This window comes from Ursus americanus, chromosome 21 (genome assembly GCF_024610735.1).
Source record: "Ursus americanus isolate L20-20 chromosome 21, mUrsAme1.1.p, whole genome shotgun sequence".
Taxonomy (NCBI): domain Eukaryota; kingdom Metazoa; phylum Chordata; class Mammalia; order Carnivora; family Ursidae; genus Ursus; species Ursus americanus.
The window spans coordinates 24,388,397-24,407,158 of NC_142147.1; the positions used below are offsets into that span (position 1 = coordinate 24,388,397).

Here is an 18,762-nt window from a genome sequence, read left to right on the forward strand (position 1 = left end):
AAAATTAAAAACAATATATTTTTTAATACAGATAATCTGAGAAGAAGCCCCTGTAATCCTTCATCTAGAGAGGACTCTTGATGACATTTCCTTGGGGTCTCCTGACCTGTTTCTCTTCTTTTTGCCAGCATCCTTTATATGGGTGGTGGGGGGGATGCCGCTTGTAACTGCTTCCTCTATATGCCATTAGTATCTCTGGGCTTTCCTCACAGGCCTGCAAGTATAAGCAAACAAATCAGTCATGTAGAAATTATTAAGATATAACATGTTTAGAAAAACCAAATACAGCCTTTCCCCCCAGTCTAAATCAACAGTGATGACAATGAGACCTGTCCTTCCCATTCTTCTTTATATGCCACAAGACAGATGAGAAGCGGCAGAGAAGTGTTGCCAGGGATGTCAGAGTAGGTTAAATGAGAGCTTATAACTTACAGAATCTTAACTTGGGGTGCATTTGCTTTAGTCCATCCCTGTTGCTTTTCGTGTTCAACAGTGGAGAACACGCAGCTGACCCTGAACCTGCAGACGGAGAACAAAGGCGGTGTTGTCTCGGGCGGTGAGCTGACAATTTTCCTGGACGGGCCAACTGTTGATCTGGGAAGCGTGCCTAATGGCAGTGCCGTGACAGACGGTGAGTGCCTCCCTGCTCCCCAGGGCTGTGCCGGGATGGGGTGGGGCAGGGCTGGGCAGGGTAGGAGGGGAAGGTGCCCGACCTTGGTTCTCGACCAGGTACCTGGGTTTGGGTACCACTCAGCCAGCCCTGGCCCATAGCTAGCCCTGATTCCTCTCAGCAGTCAGCATGATCAAAACTGTGACATGATTTTTTAAAGACAGCTTTCTGATAAAGGACCAAAATAAATGTCAAGTCTTTATACGTGTGTTTTTGTTTGCTTTGAGAGCAGAGAAAGTATCTTTTCATCCCACATGGACTCTGGGAAATAAAATGTCTTTATTAAATGTTACTTGGGCCTATTTTTCCTCCCAATACAGTTAAACTTCCTGGGGAACTTGAAGGTATCTTTTATATGACAGTGTTGGTTGGGAAAGGGGACTGTGTGTCTTAGAGATTCACACTAGCAAAATACAGACAGAAGCAGGGAAATTGGAGTATCTCCCACTCTGTCCTAAATGAGGGCAGTTTGTTTCTTTTGATCTAGTCTGAAATTGGTCACCTTTGAATCTAGCAGGAAATTATTTCATGAAGTCTGAGGTCTGAGATGGGTTGGGTTTCTCCATAATTTTTCTCGTTAAATGTGAGGTAACTGTGGCACTTTCCAGGCCCCAAACAGGCTTTCTGTACTTTCAAGGGAGTGAAATTTGAATTCTAATTTAAGGGCAGTTGGGTAGAATCTCAGTGATTGGATGGGCCTTGACTTGAGAACCTTCCTTCGATGGAGTTGTCCTTCGGGTACCTTGGGTGCATGGTGGAAACATGCATTATTCACTCATTCTGCACGTATATCCATAATTGAGCACCTGGTATGTAGTAGATCTTGGACCAGGTGCTAGCCAGATGGCAGGGGCAAATTTCATATGGTCTCTACTCCTAGGAGTCCATAATTTACTTGGTGGGGGCAGGGATGTTAGACATGAAACAAATAAATGCAGAAATAATTATGTAATTGTAATCATGACAAAAGCTATGAAGGAAAGGTACTGGGTGATGAGATTCTCATACTTTAGGGGGATATCGCTTAAATTGGGGGCCAGGGAAGGTTTCTTTGAGGAAGCTGAGACGCATCTGAACTGAAGAGTTTAGACAGGCCAAGATGGAGGTGTGAGAATGGGGTAGTTGATAAAGGTAGAGGAGTCCCCTGTGCAAAGGCCCTGAGGTTGGAGTGAGCTTGGCCTGCAGTGGAAACGGAAGTGGCCAGGGTGGCTGGACTGGGGAGAACAAGAAGGAGAGTGGTAGCAGGTGAGGCCATAAGGGCAGGTCAGCTCAGACCACCACAGCCTTGAAGACCTTGGTGAGGATTTGGGACCTCATCCTAAGAAGCAGGAAGCTATTGAGGGGTTTTGAGCAGAAGAGTGTCGTGATTTGATTTTAATTGAATTGGCTTTGGCTTTTTAAAAGCTTTCTGGTCGTGATATGGACAAATGCCACCATTGCTTGTCCCTGCTTTGCACGGTCAGCATCTGTTCTGTGTTTCATGTGCTGCGGCTGAAGTTTATTTAACGCACAAGGCAAGTTGCTTGTAAGTGCCTTAGATGTTCTTGAAGGTCCTAGAGAAGAAGAGCTGTTTACCAGGTTTGAGCACCTCTGTTCTGGGGCCCCCGCTCGAATCTCATGTGGCTATCCCTATTGCTGTTCCTGCTGGAGGCCTCCCCTTGCTAGACTTCCAGGGTCCTATGTGATGGGTCACTTGAGTGCACAGACTGAACTTTGTTCCTGAGCCACATCTCAAACAAAGGTTGAGCATCTCAATGTTTCTGTCTTTTCTTGTGATGGGTCCCCTTTTTAGGATCCCAGCCACCTTCGAGAGAATCCAGCGGGACAGCTGTTGCTCCAGAGAACCGGCACCAGCCCCCCAGCACAAACTGCTTTGGTGGGAGATCTCGGTAAGACCCCCCCTTGTGGATGAGGAGGAGCTAGGAAGGTGCTCAGAGATATTGAAAACATGTTGGGAGGTGGCGAGGAACAATTTATGTTAGAAACTGTTGGAAATTTCCAGAGGGCTTATAACTGACTCACTATGTTAAGGAGGTCCAGAGGGGAGTACAGAACTCGGGATTCTCGGAAGAGTCAAGGGTTCCTTGTCAGCGATCGGGACTGGCTAAGCTGGTTATTTGGATAAGAGGGACTGTCGAACAAAACTTAACTGGTGTTTTATGTTACGGGGGCAGCAACCACAGTTATCCTTTTAGGATACACACAGAGATGCTTAGAGCAATGGTTCTTTGTATGTGAGATTTTCCCTCTGTGCATTTCTATTTCTGGGGTCGATTTATGATTCCCTTTGGGGTATTGATTAAGACCCCCTGCGCTTGGAGTCTGAGTTATATTATACTTATTGTACCTATCAGGAATGACTTAATTTTATTTATTGCTATATCCATCTTACACCTGGGTTAACAGTGCAAATTCATTTCCATGCCACCTGAATTCCCAGGTATATTAGAGAGATGGGGAGGAGGGAGTTGGGGACTTTTAAAAAATATTTATTTATTTTTTTAGTATTTATCACAGTGTACAAAATCTCCAGGCATTTTAAGAAAATTTTAGGGAAAAGAATCATATGAGTATAGTTTATAAATTGTTATTATCCACAGAGAGTAGGTGAAAAAACTAGTAAAAAATCTTCCTGGACAAATCCCAGGGATTGGGAATAATGCTTTGAGAAACACAGTATGATTTCAGCCAATACCCACAGCATTTTGAAAGCTCACTCTAATAAGAGCCGTCAGGCTCTCTGGATTTGGTGGTTTTGAGGTTTGTAAGGTTGTGGTGCCAGGCAGGTGTCAGGAGCAAGAGAGAGTTTCATGTTTGGATCTTTTGTGTGTAGCATCAGTAGAAGCCAAGGTGCCATTTCCCTGTTCTCTTTCATCAAGCCTCTGCAAAGGTGTTGCCTCACACCCTAAAGACCATTCACTCTTTTCCTTGACTTTCTAGATGAGTTGGGATAAATAGTTGAGTCTCACAGGGTGAGGACTGATGATATAATTGGAAAATTTTGTGTCAACAGAGGCATGAGGGGCACCCAGAGATAGAGAAAACAGAATCTCTTTGGTGGTGAGTAGCTGGTGGAGAAGAACACCTCAGCATTTCACTCTCTGAGAAGGATGCCTTCTTAACTTTGGCAGTAGTGGCTGCCATCTTGGTCTTTGAGCTGACTTGGAAAATTTGTGTCATATGCAACTGATGTCACTTATCTGGGGGCCGGAAGGCAGAGTCCAGCTCTTAATAACTTTGGAATTAAGTTCTTGACCTATTTATTGCTCTCCGGAGTTCTCTAGTTAGTAGATCTTGAGACTCACATGTCCCAGGAGCCCTTCTTTGTTGTTGTTTGTGGTGAGGATTGTCTTGTAGAGCAGCAACCAGACTTTAGCAGAAAATTGGATGCATCTTTGCCCATAACCCATGGTAGACATTCAATGCTAGTTAACTGTTGGTGGGCAGAGTGCCCTCCAAGTAGTTTGAATGGTGTGGATGTCCTCCCCAGTCTACTTAGCTCCTGTAGCCATTTTCCATGCATGGCCACTCAACTTTCACAGGCCTCTGCCATCTAAGTATTTATTCTGTGTTCGCATGGAGCCTGCTGCCATTCAGTAGCAGACACTTTTGAAGGATCACCTGAAGGCAGTGTCAGAATTCTGTGTCCCTAAGAACTCCTTTTCTCCATTGCCGCTGCACTGAAGATCAGGTGGTATCAGGGTTGTTGACTGGATCAGGGTACCAGGCTTTACAAGCTGAAAAAGTAGATTGAATCCTGGCCTGTCATTTACTTGCTCTGTGATATAAGACAAGTCACCAAACGTCTCGGCACCTCAGTTTTTTCACATGCAAAATGGGGATATCGCCTGCCTCACAAGGTCATTGTTGGAACTAACTGAGGTGAGCTGTGTCAACCTTGCACACTGGGAATGCTCGGGGATAGTGGCAGGGGGTGCCTTTGCTCTGGAGACTCTACATCATACCCCCTTCCTCACCTGCAAACCTAGGAAGTGTGGCCTGGCTGATGTTTTTGCATCAAGGTCTAATTAGCAGGGTGATGAATCAAGCCTTCAGGATTCAAGGACAATTCTCTGCTGTCCTTAGTCTCCTGGGGTAGAGGGTAGGCTTCTGCCTGCTGCCTCCTAGACTAAATATTTAGCCTTTGCTGTCTGAGGGGTAGGTTTTTCTTGGACTTGGGTGCTATTCACCGTGATCAAAGATGCTGTGACGTGTCCACGAAGGTGAAGTTTGCCATGTCAAACAGCCTTTTCCTCTCCTTTCCCCTGCTTTATTAAGCTATCAAACTAGGGCTTCATCTACCCAAGATCATCCAGTATAGGGACCATTTGCTTGCAGAATAAGACCACCAAGCTCTGTCTTTCAGTGGGATCTTGCCCATTCTTGAAGAATAATTGTGTGAAACATCCCTAGTTATTTTATCATGTGGCATAAATTGATTTATAGACACACTGTATTAGTATGCAGTCAGTGGGTCTAGTGGGTCTGGTTGAGAAAAGAAAATATAAATTGTTGCATAGTCTTACAATGAAATACCATCCCATAGTAAAAATAGGTGAAAGATAGTTGCATCAATATGGTGGAATCTCAGAAACATAATGTTGAACAAGAGAAGCAGGCCACGGGCAGGGCATGTGTGTGTGTGGTGTGTGTGTGTGTGTGTGTGTGTTTATAAAACACATTGTATGATATAATTTATATTAACTTGAAAAAGTAAAAACAAACCATATATATTTTTTATGGATGCCTCCATAAGTAGTAAAACCATAAAAAAATGGAAGGAATAAGTGACCCTGAATTCAGTAGAATGGTTATCATTGTGGGGCTGGAGGTGGGTAAAATGAGGAAAAAGCACACGGAAATTTCCCAGTGCTGTGAATGCGCGGGGGGGGGGTCTGTGAGTGTTCATCTTACTCGTCTTCTTTGAACCGAATATATATTTAATATATTCTTTGGTTTGCGTGATGTATTTCACAACAAGGAAGGAAAAAGTGTCCTCTATCAACCTGAGAAAACTGAACAGCGATGGTATTAGGCTGGAGAGACTGTCGTTTGCTATTGAGTTAGACAGATGTCAGAACTTAGGATTTCTCCAGCTCTATAACAACCACTTATTTCCCTTCTCCCCAGCTGATCTATGTAGCAGTAGCCAGTGATTTGAAGTCGGTGCTCCACAGCACCTCATAAGTTGTGCTCCTGTCACTTTGAAATCTCAGGCTTGAGAACTTAGTTCGGGAGTTGGGGGAATGGGTTCCAGATAAAATCCGGCCACTGCCAGATAATGGATCTGAACAGCACTAGTCTTGGTGGCCTGAGAGGCCTGGCCTGACCCTATTTGGCGTTTGATTGGAGTGGGCGCGATTAGGTGGTGCACCCCGGATTCTGTCAGCGTGTCATGCTGCCTTGCGTCCTCAGCCAGTGTTCCTTCTTCCAGCGCAGGGGTGGAGAGTGCCTGGTGTGTGATGGAGCCCCCAGGAGAGTGCGTGTGCTCGTTGGCACAGGGAGTACCTACCACACCCTTTAATAATCCCCCAGAGTTTATTTTATTTTGCTGGAATGAGGGCTGGCTTTGGGAACGGTGCCTAAGTCAATTCAGGTTTTGCAGATCTGATATGTGCCTGGTACCATGCGCACACTACCCACGGCTTGCCAGGAGCATGGCCTCCATTTTCCACAGGCAGTTCACAGTCTTCATGATACACGAGCTCTGTATGAAACAGGCAAATAAAACTAGGAGCCTTCCGGGCAGTTCAGAGAGAGAAGAAATCTGTGGGTTCAAAGGGAAAGACCAAGGAGAGAGTGGAGTGGGAGTTTGCAGAGAGACTATCGTCCCTTGTCCGGGGGTTCAGTGCACTATCTCAGGGGCTGACTAGCGGAGGGAGCGAACGGTGAAGGAGAGAAACCAACAGTGGGGCGTCCGTGGAGGGAACGGACCCGGCAGAGAGGATCCACACTGGTATTGGCAGCTGTCTTCAGAGGTACTGTTCTATAGGAAATGGGTGTGAAACTCTAGACTGGAGAGTAGAAAGTCGGGATGTCAGTCCCTCTGTACTTCGCTGATGCTCCGTCACCTGTGAGTTTCCCCTCCCCAGCCGTTCTATGAAATCGGGGCAAGAAGGGGAAACCAGCTCACAGCTGAAACCCGCAGGGCTGTCTGTGAGCTGCGCCGCTCCTCCAAGCATAGCCTGACGTGCCTTCTGACCTGACCAACTAGCTCCTCAGTCAAGAATCCCTATAGATTTTCCATAGTTATATAGGGAACTGGGGAGACAAAAAGGGAAGAAGGCATTGAGTTTTTTCATTAATGGTCCTGAAGACCGAAAGAGGTCTTGTTGAAGTAGCTGTAAGGAGCTTAAGCAATTAATTTTCCTTTGTTGTATGTGTACACATTTGTTTTATGGAAGCGTAGATGTGAACGTGCAGGGATGTATGTGCCTCTGTGTGTTTGATGTGAGGCGATGGAGGCCTGGAATTTGCCCACATCCATCTTCAGCTGTGAGTACTGGCCAGTGTTGGGCAGACCCCGTGTTTAACACGCTCCCCTGTGATTGTTTTACATGTAAAAGTTTCAGAACCTCTTATGATAGAGTTTTCATCCACCCTCCTTTCCTCTTTCCTTTTTGTCCTGCTTTGATGAAAGCATATGAAATTTATTGATTCCCTTGCTTGGCATTAATGGCCTCTGAAGATTTAAAGAGTTATCGTCTCAGGGACTTACAAAGCCCCAAGGTCTCTGGTGAGCTCTAAATAGCTCATCAGCTGTGTCTGCAGACAGCCTAGCCCAGAAAGGAAAGAAAAATAAACTCAACGGGGAGTGAGTCTGCTGGGAACACTGCTGGGAGTCCTGGGAGGGCCAAGGGGGTTTGGGAAGCAAAGCTAATGGGGACAGAGGGACGGATAGGACGGGATTTGAGCCTTTGGGCCCTGGGCCATTTTCTCAGTCATTGTTGGCCACTGCTAGCTCTCCTGCAGTTGAGATGACTAAAGGCTACTTGATTTGAAACTGTAGTTATTTAAGAGATGTCACCCTGTCAGCATGAAATGCAGTTTAACACCTTTACAGTTTTCATTCAAGCCTCCTACCCAACAGCTTCTACTTTATTTATTTATTCCTTAAAAAGATTTGTTTGTTTGTTTGTTTGTTTATTTATTTATTTATTTGACGGGGGCCGGGGCGGGGGGAGAGAGAGAGCCAGCAAGAGAGGGAACACAAGCAGGGGGAGTGGGAGAGGAAGAAGCAGGCTCCCAGCGGAGGAGCCTGATACGAGGTTCGATCCCAGGACTCCGGGATCACGCCCTGAGCTGAAGGCAGATGCTTAACGACTGAGCCACCCAGGCGCCCCAATAGCTTCTACTTTAAATCTGGGTATAGTCTCAGGATTGCTGAGGAAGGGAAAGGAGTAAGAAGAAAAATAAGTGTAATTCATTAATTCCTTTAGGAATAACTAAGACTCCGTCCCTGCTTACACGGGACTCTTTCCTGAGTGGTTGGTTTATATGGAATAGGATTGAGACTGTAGACTCACTGTGTTGTCAAAGCAAGGCGTTGAAAAGTAATCATGGAGATTAATTACACATTAATTTATACATTAATTTACTAATTTTGCACTAATTAAAATTCTGCACTATACATTATTTTATGCTTATCTTTTCAGATCTGTGTATTTTATAGGTATTTATTGGGCATTTCTTCTCTGTGAGCGTAGAGAGGTGTGGTGTATGCCAGAAAGCTGGTTGGAAACTTTTCATGAACTAGGAGAAGGTAAGGCAGATGCCTGCAATAGAAGGCAATATTCATTCCACAGACAGGAATGCCAGGCTCTGAGCTAGGTCGTGGTCAGAGCTAGCTGTCATCAAGGACCGTGCCCTCTAGTAGGAGACAGATACACAGGTGACAGTGTAGTGTGATGGATTGTGTAGCAGTGGTGAGTTCACATGCAAGAGGAAGATCGTGGGAAGTGGACCTGAATCCACCTGGGGGGTTTGGGGAAGACCTCCCATGTTTGAGCTGTACTTTGAAAGGAATTTGCAGACCAGTGGCATCAAGGTGAGGGAAGGTACTCCAGGAGGAGGGTATGGCGTGGTCAAAGGCAAGGCAGAATAAAGAGTACTTAGCGTATTTGAGGAAATATTGGTCATTTGCTAATGTTGATATGAAAGATATTTGGGATAATAGCTGTAGCAAACTGTGGTTCACAGGCCAGCTCCAGGATGCCACCTGTTCGTTTGTTTTGGTTTTAGGGTTTTTTTTTTAAAGAGCAGTGTTAGGTTCACTGCAAAATTTAGTGGAAAGTACAGAGATTTCCCATAAACCTCCTGCCTCCACATAGACACACTTTCCCCTACTATTAACATCACGCACTAGCATGGCCCATTTGTTAAACAGTTGATGAACCTAGGTTGATATACCATTATCCCCCAAAGTCCAGAGTTTGCATTACAGTTCACTCTCAGTGTTGTACGTTCTTTGGGTTTTGATGAACTTACAGTGACACTTATCCACCATTATAGTGTCATATAGGTTAGTTTCACTGCCCAAAAAATCCTCTGTGCTCTTGTTCATCCTTCTCTCACCCTTAACTCCTGCAACCACTGCCTCTTTTAAAGTCTCCAAAAAACCGCCTTTTCTAGAATGTCATATAATTGGATTCAAAGTATGTGGCTCAGATTGACTTCTTTTACTTAGTAATATGCATTTAGGCTTCCTTCATGTATCTTTATGGCTTGGGAGCTCATTTGTTTTTAGCGCTGGATACTATTCCATTGGACGTACCACAGTTTATTCATCCATTCACCTACTGAAGAACAGGCTTGATTCCTTCCAGGTTTTGACAACCATGAATAAAGCTGCTATAAACATCTGTGTGCAGGTTTTTTTGTGGACATGTTTTCAGCTCCTTCAGGTAAATACCAAGGAGAGTGATTGCTGGAGCATATGGTAAGAGCATATTTTGTTTTGTAAGAAACTGCCAGGCTGTCTCCTAGAGTGGCTGCACCATATTGCATTTCCACCAGCAATGAGTGAGAGTTCTTGTTGTTCCATATCCTCACCAGTATTTGGTGTTATCAGTGTTCTAGATTTTGGCCATTCTTAAAGCTTTGTAGTAGTATCTCGTTGCTGTTTTAATTTGCATTTTCCTGATGACATATGATGTACAGCATCTTTTTCTTTTTCTTCAAGTTTTTATTTAAGTTCTAGTTAGCTAACATATATGGTAAAATTGGTCTCAGGCATAGAATTTAGTGATTCAGCTCTTACATACAACACCCAGAGCTGATCACAACAAGTGCCCTCCTTAATACCTATCACCCATTTAACCCATCTCCCCACCCACCTCCCTCCATCAACCTCAATTTATTCTCTATCATTATGGTTTGCTTCCCTCTCTCTCTTTTTTCCCCCTTCCACTGTGTTCATCTGTTTTGTTTCTTAAATTCCATGTATGAGTAGATCATATGGTATTTTTCTTTGACTTATTTCACTTAGCATAATACACTCTAGCTCCATCCACAGCATTGCAAATGACAAGATTTCATTCTTTTTGATGGCAGCTGAATTCCACTGTACATAAACACACACACACACACACACACACACACACACACACCCGTCTTCTTTATCCATTAACCAGTTGGTGGACATTTGGGCTCTTTCTATAGTTTGACTATTGTTGATAATGCTGTTATAAACATTGGGAACATCAGGGTGCATGTACCCCTTCAAATCTGTATTTTTGTATCCTTTGGGTAAATACCTAGTAGTGCAATTGCTGGGTTGTAAGGTAGTTCTATTTTTAATTTTTTGAGGAACCTCCATACTGTTTTCCAGAGTGGCTGCACCAGTTTGCGTTCCCACCAACAGGGCAAGAGGGTTTTGCTTTTGTGCAGCATCTTTTCGTAGGCTTATTTTTCATCCGTATCTTCTTTGAGAAGGTGTCTGTTCAGGTCTTTGGCCTATTTTTTACTTGGGTGGTTTCTTTTCTGATTGTTGAGTTGTAAGAGTTCTTCGTATATTTTGGGTAACAGTCTTTTTCTCAGATATGTCTTTTTCAAATATTTTCTCCTAGTCTGTGGCTTGTCTTAATTCTCTTGACCACCTGTTTTTGTAAATAATGTTTTATTTGATTTACAGCTATGCTCATTCATTTACATACTGTCTGTGGCCTCTTTTATGCTACAGTGGCAGAGTTAAGTAGTTGTGATAGAGATCGGATGGTCTGCAAAGCCTAAAATATTTGCTTTTTGGCCCTCTGTAGCCAGTTTGCTGATCCCTGCTATAGGAGATGGTAAGAAGGCAAGACCAGTTCATAAAGGGCTTTTATGCTTTACTGAGGACTTAAGATTTATTCTTTGGAGCCAGGGAATCACTGAATTTTGAGCAAGGGCATGATGTACTATTTTTTTTTTTTTGATAAATTATCCAGAAATGTATCTAATGGATAAATTTGAAGCTGTATCAGTTAGGGTTCATTTCAGGAAACAGAAACCACTTTAGGTATTTTGAGCAGAAAAGGATTTAATATGGGGAATTAGGTGTTTACAGAAGTCTTTGAATGGGCTGGAGGAACAAGTGTGACCTTTCCCATCCTTAGTTTCAAGGTCACAGCGTTGCATCTGCAATCTAGTTGTCAGGAAAATCTAGTTGCTACTGCCCCTCCAGCTGCCTTCCACGCATGCAGTGAAGAATGGAATAGAAGACAGTGGGAATGTCTGCCACAGTGGAGGTTGAGATTAGAACCAGGGACCAAGAGGAGGACCATTGTAGGAACTGGTGAGTTAGGAGTTGATGACTGGCTTTGGGCAGTGGCAGAATGGAGAGAAGTCAAGAGAAATACCTAGAAATACCTAGGGGGTATAATCATTAAGCAGGACCAGGTGACTGACTAATGAGAGTGAAGGATGAGTAGGAATAGAGAGGACTCAGCACTTTGCGATGTTATTCATGGAAATAAGAAATGAAGAAGGGGAGGAGCTTATGAAGCTGTCTCTTTAAAATGGCATCCCCCAGAAGCATTGGGATTGGTGATAGTGGTGTGTGTGGCCCTGAGGCAGTCACACTCTGAAAGTGTATCCATAGGGGAAGGAATGAAAACCAAACTTTAAGAGATACAGAGCAAAACAAAATGTATTTCTGACATTGAACAATGGGGCCATTATAAATGTCACCACAATGAGGGCACAGCAGTGATATTTCTACTTTAATTAGGTCTATATCTGGATTCTGGGATTTCTCAGTTCTAGAAAATTGTGGTTGAAAGGGAAAGGATTTACAGAGAAGCAAATAAAGTATGGGTCTTGGAGAAATGACTTTTTAGTCATGGTTGCTTAGGCAGCTTGGGTCTGTGGTGATTAAAGAGCAGAGCAGAACTGATGGCAGATGCTTTGGACAGATGGGGACGGCGGGGAAGGGGATTGCTTAAGCCAGTTTGTGGCGTAGTGTGGTGTGATGAGGTTAGACTTTTCTTTTAGAATTCTGTTGGCACTGGATGGCTCCTTTCAAGAGCGCCAAGGTCCGTGGAGGTGGAGATTTGGGGTTTAGTTTAGTGACGGTCTTTATGATGGCATACTCAGTAGCCTTGATAGAATGACTCCTTTCAAACACTGAAAGAATTCTATATTTAGGTTGTGCATTTTAGATGAAAAGTTCCAGAACCAAAATACAGAATTTATATAGCATGATGCTTCACGTGTCACAGTGTTCTGAAGTTATTATGTACCCTTAACTTATTAAAAATATAGTGAATATATTTTCTTCAATATTCTTTGGGCCTCCCTTCCTTATTTCCCTTTATATATTAGTTCATTTCATTCTGGTATCTGGTTCTATCATCCTGCCAAAATTATAGCCACAAAGGCCCACCTGACCTAGCTGCAGGTTTAACTTTGTGGACTAGTTCTTTCTGGAAACGTACGTCCTGTGCCTTGCAGAATCCCAGAGTGTTCCTCTTTTTTCTGGTTTTATTGATCTTTATTATTTAAAAAATAAATCTGACCCATGCAAATATGTATATGAATACATACATACATATATGTATGGCTGTATTATTTAACAATAAGATGCAGGAATAAATAGGCATTCAAGAGAGGCATTGTGAAGAAGATGACCTTTCAGCAAAGATTTGAAGATGAGGGTTGGCCATGAGGATATCTGGGAGGAAGAATATCTGGGCAGAGGAATGGCTTTGGCCAAGGCCTTTGGAGCTGGAAGAAGGGTAGGGAGGCCAGTCTGGATCATGTGGAGGGAGTGGTGGGAAATTAGGAGATGAGGGCGGCAATAGGTGGGGCCAGATCGTGTCTGTGAACTTCTGCTTTATGCATTTCAAGATTACGTTATTGGGTCTGTGCTATGAATTTGAAATATGACTTATGTGCAGATTGAACTTTTTATCTTTATCTCATGATCCTCTTTTTTTTAGTGCTTTTTTTCCTGAAAATTTATTTGGTCTGAACAATGAAAAGAAACAACCTACAACATAGATAACACTCAAAAGCATTATGCTAAGTGCAGGGAGCTAGACACAAAAGGCTACATTGTGTATGAATCCATTTATATAACATTTTGGAAAAGGCAAAATTATAGGTATAGAAATCCAATCAGCAGTTTCTAGGAATTGACGGGGGTGGGTGGTGGGATTAACTGCAAAAGGGCACCAGAAATGTTTGGGGGTGATAGCAATGTTCTGTGTCTTGATTGTGGTGGTGGTAACACGATTGTATACATTTGTTACAACTCGTTAGACTGTAACCTTATAAAGGGTGAATTTAACTCAATGTAAATTACACCTGATTTGTAAAAATTATTTTAAAAAATCTGTTTGGTTTGACATTAGCATAGCTGTCCCAGCTTCCTTTTGTTTTGTACTTGCTTGGCATATTTTCCCCCCACCCATTGAGTTTCAGCCCTTCTGGTGTTTGTATTTTAACGCCATTGAACTAAAAATTTAAAATACCATATGATAGCGTCTGTCTTGAAACTGCCACAGGCCATTTATGTTTCTTTGTTTCTTGATCTCTTTGGAGTTGTTTTCACCATCCTCTTGCCTTTTCAGTTTCTGTCTGTCCTGCCTTCTTTGTTTCCTATCTCTAGGCTGACTTTGCACTTTAAGCCTGTGTTTGCTATGCCTTTTCTTGGTATTGATGAGTTGAAGTCATCTTTGGCTCGCTGATTATTTGATAATAGAGTGTGAAATTCTGCATCCAGCAGTGTGAAGAGAATGGGAACTTATTCGTTTGCTCCCTGGCTGAAGATTTTGTTTGGCTTTACTTTTTCGCACGCCTAACATGTTGGGTTTACTTTGTGTAGACAAATAGCCTTTGAAGGTATAACGTCTAAGTGATGAAATGACAAAAATTTTAAAAAATGAGGTTAGTGGACACCCGGGGTTGGATGTATAATTGTTGTTTTGCAAAGGAGAAGGAGAGGGTAAGACCAGGTTTGTTTGTTGTTGTTTTTGTTTTAACTTTTACCTTTAAAAAAGGTCTAAGAAAGACATTTTAAATCACATCGTTTGGTTTTGCTTAGGCTTAGAAAAGAATGAACTGCAGACTATTGAGGAGTAACTTCTTCCATCTACTTCCTTTTGGAGGGGAGAAGGTGCAGGTGGAGTGGCGCCAAACTCTCAGCCAAATACCATGTTAAAGGCATCTGTGCATTATTCATATTTCTGCCCTCAGCAGAGCTAGAATAGTGCCCGGCTGCACGTAGCAGCAGCTCAATAAATATTTGTTGAGTTGAAAGAGTCTGTGTTCTTGCTCCTTATTTGCCAAAACTTCAGGGTGGGTCTTGCTACTAGTTTACATTCCTTGGCTCCACTTCTCCTGAGAAGTGATGATTTCAGGGGCCCAGGGTGTAGGGGAGACTTTTTTATCAGGACTGCCTTGTGCTTTCCAAGGCTTAGCCTAACCGCCAAGAGCGTGGTGGGTTCCCACAGCCCGCTCACTCTCTCCTTTTGCATCTGTTTTTTCCTCATGACTGATATTTCCATATTGAACCCTTTGCATGGACTATTCTTTTCAAATCCTTGCAACTTTTAAGGTTAACATTGGAATCAGACATAAGTTGACACATAAATATGTCTTTTTTGGAAAAAGAATGTGTAAAGTCTAGTTGAAGTTCCCATGGGATTGTTGAATCTTAGAAGTGTATCTCCTAAAAGATATTGCATCACAGAAGTGCTGTTGCCGTGAGATGAGCCCTGATTGCACAGAGCCAGCTGTACCACGCCTACATAAGACCTTCTGAAATCAGAGTGAAATAGGGTGATCAGTAAGAATTTGGGCCAAGGCTATTACCTAGCCACATATTTGAGAGCTTGTTTGGCGGTTCTAGCAGGGGAGCGCAGCTACTCGTATACCCTTGACCAAAGAACCGTCCTCCTCTATTGGGGAAGGTCGTCCTCTTCGACTGAGAGCACAGCTTCGAGAGGGATGCACATGGAGCGGTGAGGGAGGAAGGGGACACCCGCCTAGCCAGCCAGATCAGCCGAATCAACCCTGGCGATAAATGGGGTGACAGATGTCGCAGCCAGATCGCCCTCACATCCTCCCTAGCCACATATTTGAAAGTTAGTATTGTCTTATGTGGAAATTGACATTTATTTGTATTGAGAGGTTGTATCAGTTTTCAGTTGCTGTGTAATAAATTACCATAAACTTAGGGGTTAAAATAGTAATATTTTTAAGCTCATGATTCTGTAGTGGTACAGTGTGGCTGGCTGGCTTGTCTACTCAGGGTCCCACAAGGCCAAAATCAAGGTGTTGTCCGGGTTGCATTCTAATCTGGAAAGTCTAAGGAAGACTTTGCTTCAAAGCTCATCCCGGTGGTTGGTAGACTTCAGTTACTTGTGGGTGTAGGACTGAGGTCCTTGTTTTCTTACTGGCTGTTAACTGAGGCATCTCTCAGGTCTGAAAGGCCACCTGCATTCCTTCTCATATAGGTGCCCCACTCTCTTGAGCTTTGAATCTCTCCGATTTTCTTTTTTGCTCTCCACTTCTGATACCTGCTAGAGAAAGCATACTGTTTTTATATTATATAATTCGATCAGGCCTGCTTGCATGAACACCCTTTCTTAATTTCATGTGTGCCATATAACCTAACATAATCACGGGTATGATATTTTGTCACATTCACTGGTTTTAGGCATTAGGGTGGGGTATCTTTGGGAGGAGGGAGCATTTTAGAAATTCTGCCCACCACAGAAGGTGTCTCTCTAAATTCTCATGTTTAGTCACTTGCCTACTCTTTACCTGTTGAAGTGTGCTTGAAAATTACTGCTAGAACAAATAAAAACCCATGCCAGATAAAATTTGGTTAGATTTGGAGATTGTCTCATAAGTTTAGTAGATATGTGTGGGCATGAAATGAGTCTAGTGAAGTGATTTTTATTTCTAGACCCTGATATTAGAGAATGTCTTTACATGATGATTAGAGCTGGTCTTCCTGGAAGGCAGTAGCTCTGATACTTCTCAGTTACCTCCTAGACCCTGGATTCCATCCCCTGGCATGGATTCCATTCTGTAAAGGGTTGGCGGGAGATGAGGAGGTGATGAGTGACTGGACTGCAAAGAACATAGGCAGTGCTAGAGATTACAGGCCCACGAGTGCTTTTGAACTTGACAGCCTGCTTCTTTTATTCATTCAGCAAATATTTTCATATGCCTTTTTGTGGGGCCAGGCACATGCTGGGTGCTGGTTATGCAAAGAAACATAAAAGAGACATTGTGCTTGCCCTCACGGACCTTATTGGGTATAGACATTGAACAAATAAACACACAAACAAATACATAATTACAAATAGAAGTGCCATAAAGGGAAAATTAGAAGGCTTTGTGAGAGAATATAAGGGAATTTACTATAGCCTGGGAGATGAGGGACATTTAGACCAAGATTTGGATTGGGTGTCCAGAGAAGGGTCTGCCAGGCAAGTAGATCTGCAAAGGCTCTGAATTATCCTCAGGAGCAGTTTAGAGGGATGTTCCGAGGAATGTCCAAGGAACATACTCTTTTTGGAGCTTACCTCACTCCTTCTGGATTTCTGCCTTTTTGATTTGCTGGGTCAGAACACATAGAAATAACAGCCAAATGTACTGTTGACCTCAGTACCTCAGGGTCCTGTGTAGTTCTTTTTGGTCTGAGGCTGTAGCACAAGGGGCCCTCAAAGAAGAGCTGATTTCAGTAGGAAGAAGGTGGAGATGCCCTTCTGGCTTTATCCGTACAAGGTGGGGCTCCGCATCTCTTTCAGGGTCCGCCGGACAGGTTCCTCCTGCATGCCACTGGAGGCTGGTGGCCCGCAGCACTCGCCGCACGAGCATCCTGTGCCCTGGTAGCGTCTCAGGCCAAGGGACATATCAGTCCTTGACTGTGGCACCGAGCTGGGTAGAATGAGGAGTGAATACTTCCCCTGAACTTCAGCTCCCTTTCAAGTAGGGGAGGGTTTTGAGTATTCTTTTCTATTACTCTTGACCTACAACCTGGAATTAGGTTAGATGAATAAAACGTATTGTATGATGTCTTGTAAGATGAATCTTTCAGTCTCCTAAAGCTGCCACTGTTGAGAGGATTGCTCTGTACTCCAGTCTGGGCGAAAGTAAATCATTTGTCTTTCCGAAAAGTTGAATGGACTTGGCAGCAGTTTTATTTTTACCTTTCCTGTCATTTCTGAGGCTGGCAGCCTGGAGGTAGGGTGTGGAATGGAGCCGTAAATTACCCTTGAAATGACTAGAATGGTCCCATTTTAACTCTTAATTGCGCCTTTCCTTTTCACCTCTCCTTTTTATCCATCCTTATTATTATTATTACTTTTTTTTTTGTTTCCCCTGAATCCACATTTAAATGGGGTGGAGGGATTGAAGAGGGTGTAGGTGGGAGCACGTTTGCTTATTGATGCCTCTCTGAATGGTGGAAACCATTTCTTTCCCCATCACGAATTCCCGTTGGCTTTTTTTTTTTTTTTTCAGTGCTTCTATTTTAAGTCACTGTTTTTATTCTTTTTTTTTTTTTTTTTCTGGTTCTGTCTTACTGGAAACTGGCCCAGCCTCACTCAGTTTTGTTTCCATGCTGCTATTAAAAGACAATGCCCAGTTAAGAGGCCTTGGATGAGAGGCGGGACAGCCACCCTCTTGGGTCCAGTCATCCAGGCAAATATCAGTTCTCTGGATTGGAATGTGAGAAGAGTTTGAAATTTATTAGGTGATTTTAACTTCTGCATCGTTATTGATTTGTTTTTGTAAATGGAGGAAAACTCACTGTTAGTTGCTATACCCTGAAACTTCTCATGTGCTGAACTCCAATACCAATGGGCCTGAATCTGAGGTCAAAGAACCTCCCTTTTGTGTCCCGGGCCTCTTTTATCAAGGTAGAAAATTATGCTCGGCACCCAGTATGCAGTCAACCAGGAATTCTCAACATTTGGGAGAAATGTGTTCCTGGGCTTTGAAGAATCCTCACATTTATTAATACAGAGTGTTTGGAGAGTCTTGAGTATTGCCTAAAGTACATTGTTATCAAGATTCTTGTTTTCTGTGTTGTTTTGAGCATATCTTCACACAGTACGTTACCCGTCTTTTAAAACTTTTGCTCACTTTTATTTTTTCTCATGTGATGAACTGTTTTTGCAGTGGCTGAAATATACAAATTGATTTTTGAAATTATTAAGTTAGGTTTACTGAGGTATAATTTATATACAGTAAAATTCACCCTTTGCTGTGTACAGTTCTGTGGGTTTTGACAAAAGCGTACAGTCTGATAACCACTACCGTATTCAAGATATACATAGTTTTATCTTCCTGAAAAGTTCCCTTGTGCCTCTTCGTAGTCGTCATCTCCTTCTGCCTCCAGCCACTGGCAAACACCAGTCTGTTTTCTTTCCATACAGTTTGCCTTGCTTCTTCCTCCATGTTATAAAAATGGAACGAAACACTGTAGCCTTTTGAGTCTGTCTTCTGGTTAGCATAGTGCATTTGAGGTGAATCTATATTGTTGCATGTACTGGTAGTTTGTTTGCTTTTATTTGCTGAGTACTAGTCCTTTGTATGGATGTACCACAGTCTGTCTGTTCATTCACCAGTTGAAGGACTTTGGGTTGTTTACAGTT

The 18,762-nt window shown here is 43.1% G+C and overlaps 1 protein-coding gene across 1 annotated transcript in view; it reads left to right on the forward strand.

The window, feature by feature from the left end:
- Positions 1 to 18,762, forward strand: part of WWP2 (WW domain containing E3 ubiquitin protein ligase 2) — a 142,872-nt gene that overhangs the window by 62,294 nt on the left and 61,816 nt on the right. The window contains exons 5-6 of the mRNA XM_087870545.1: positions 494 to 631; positions 2,463 to 2,559. Coding sequence (XP_087726671.1) covers positions 494 to 631; positions 2,463 to 2,559 — 235 coding nt within the window. The remainder of the gene's footprint in view (positions 1 to 493; positions 632 to 2,462; positions 2,560 to 18,762) is intronic.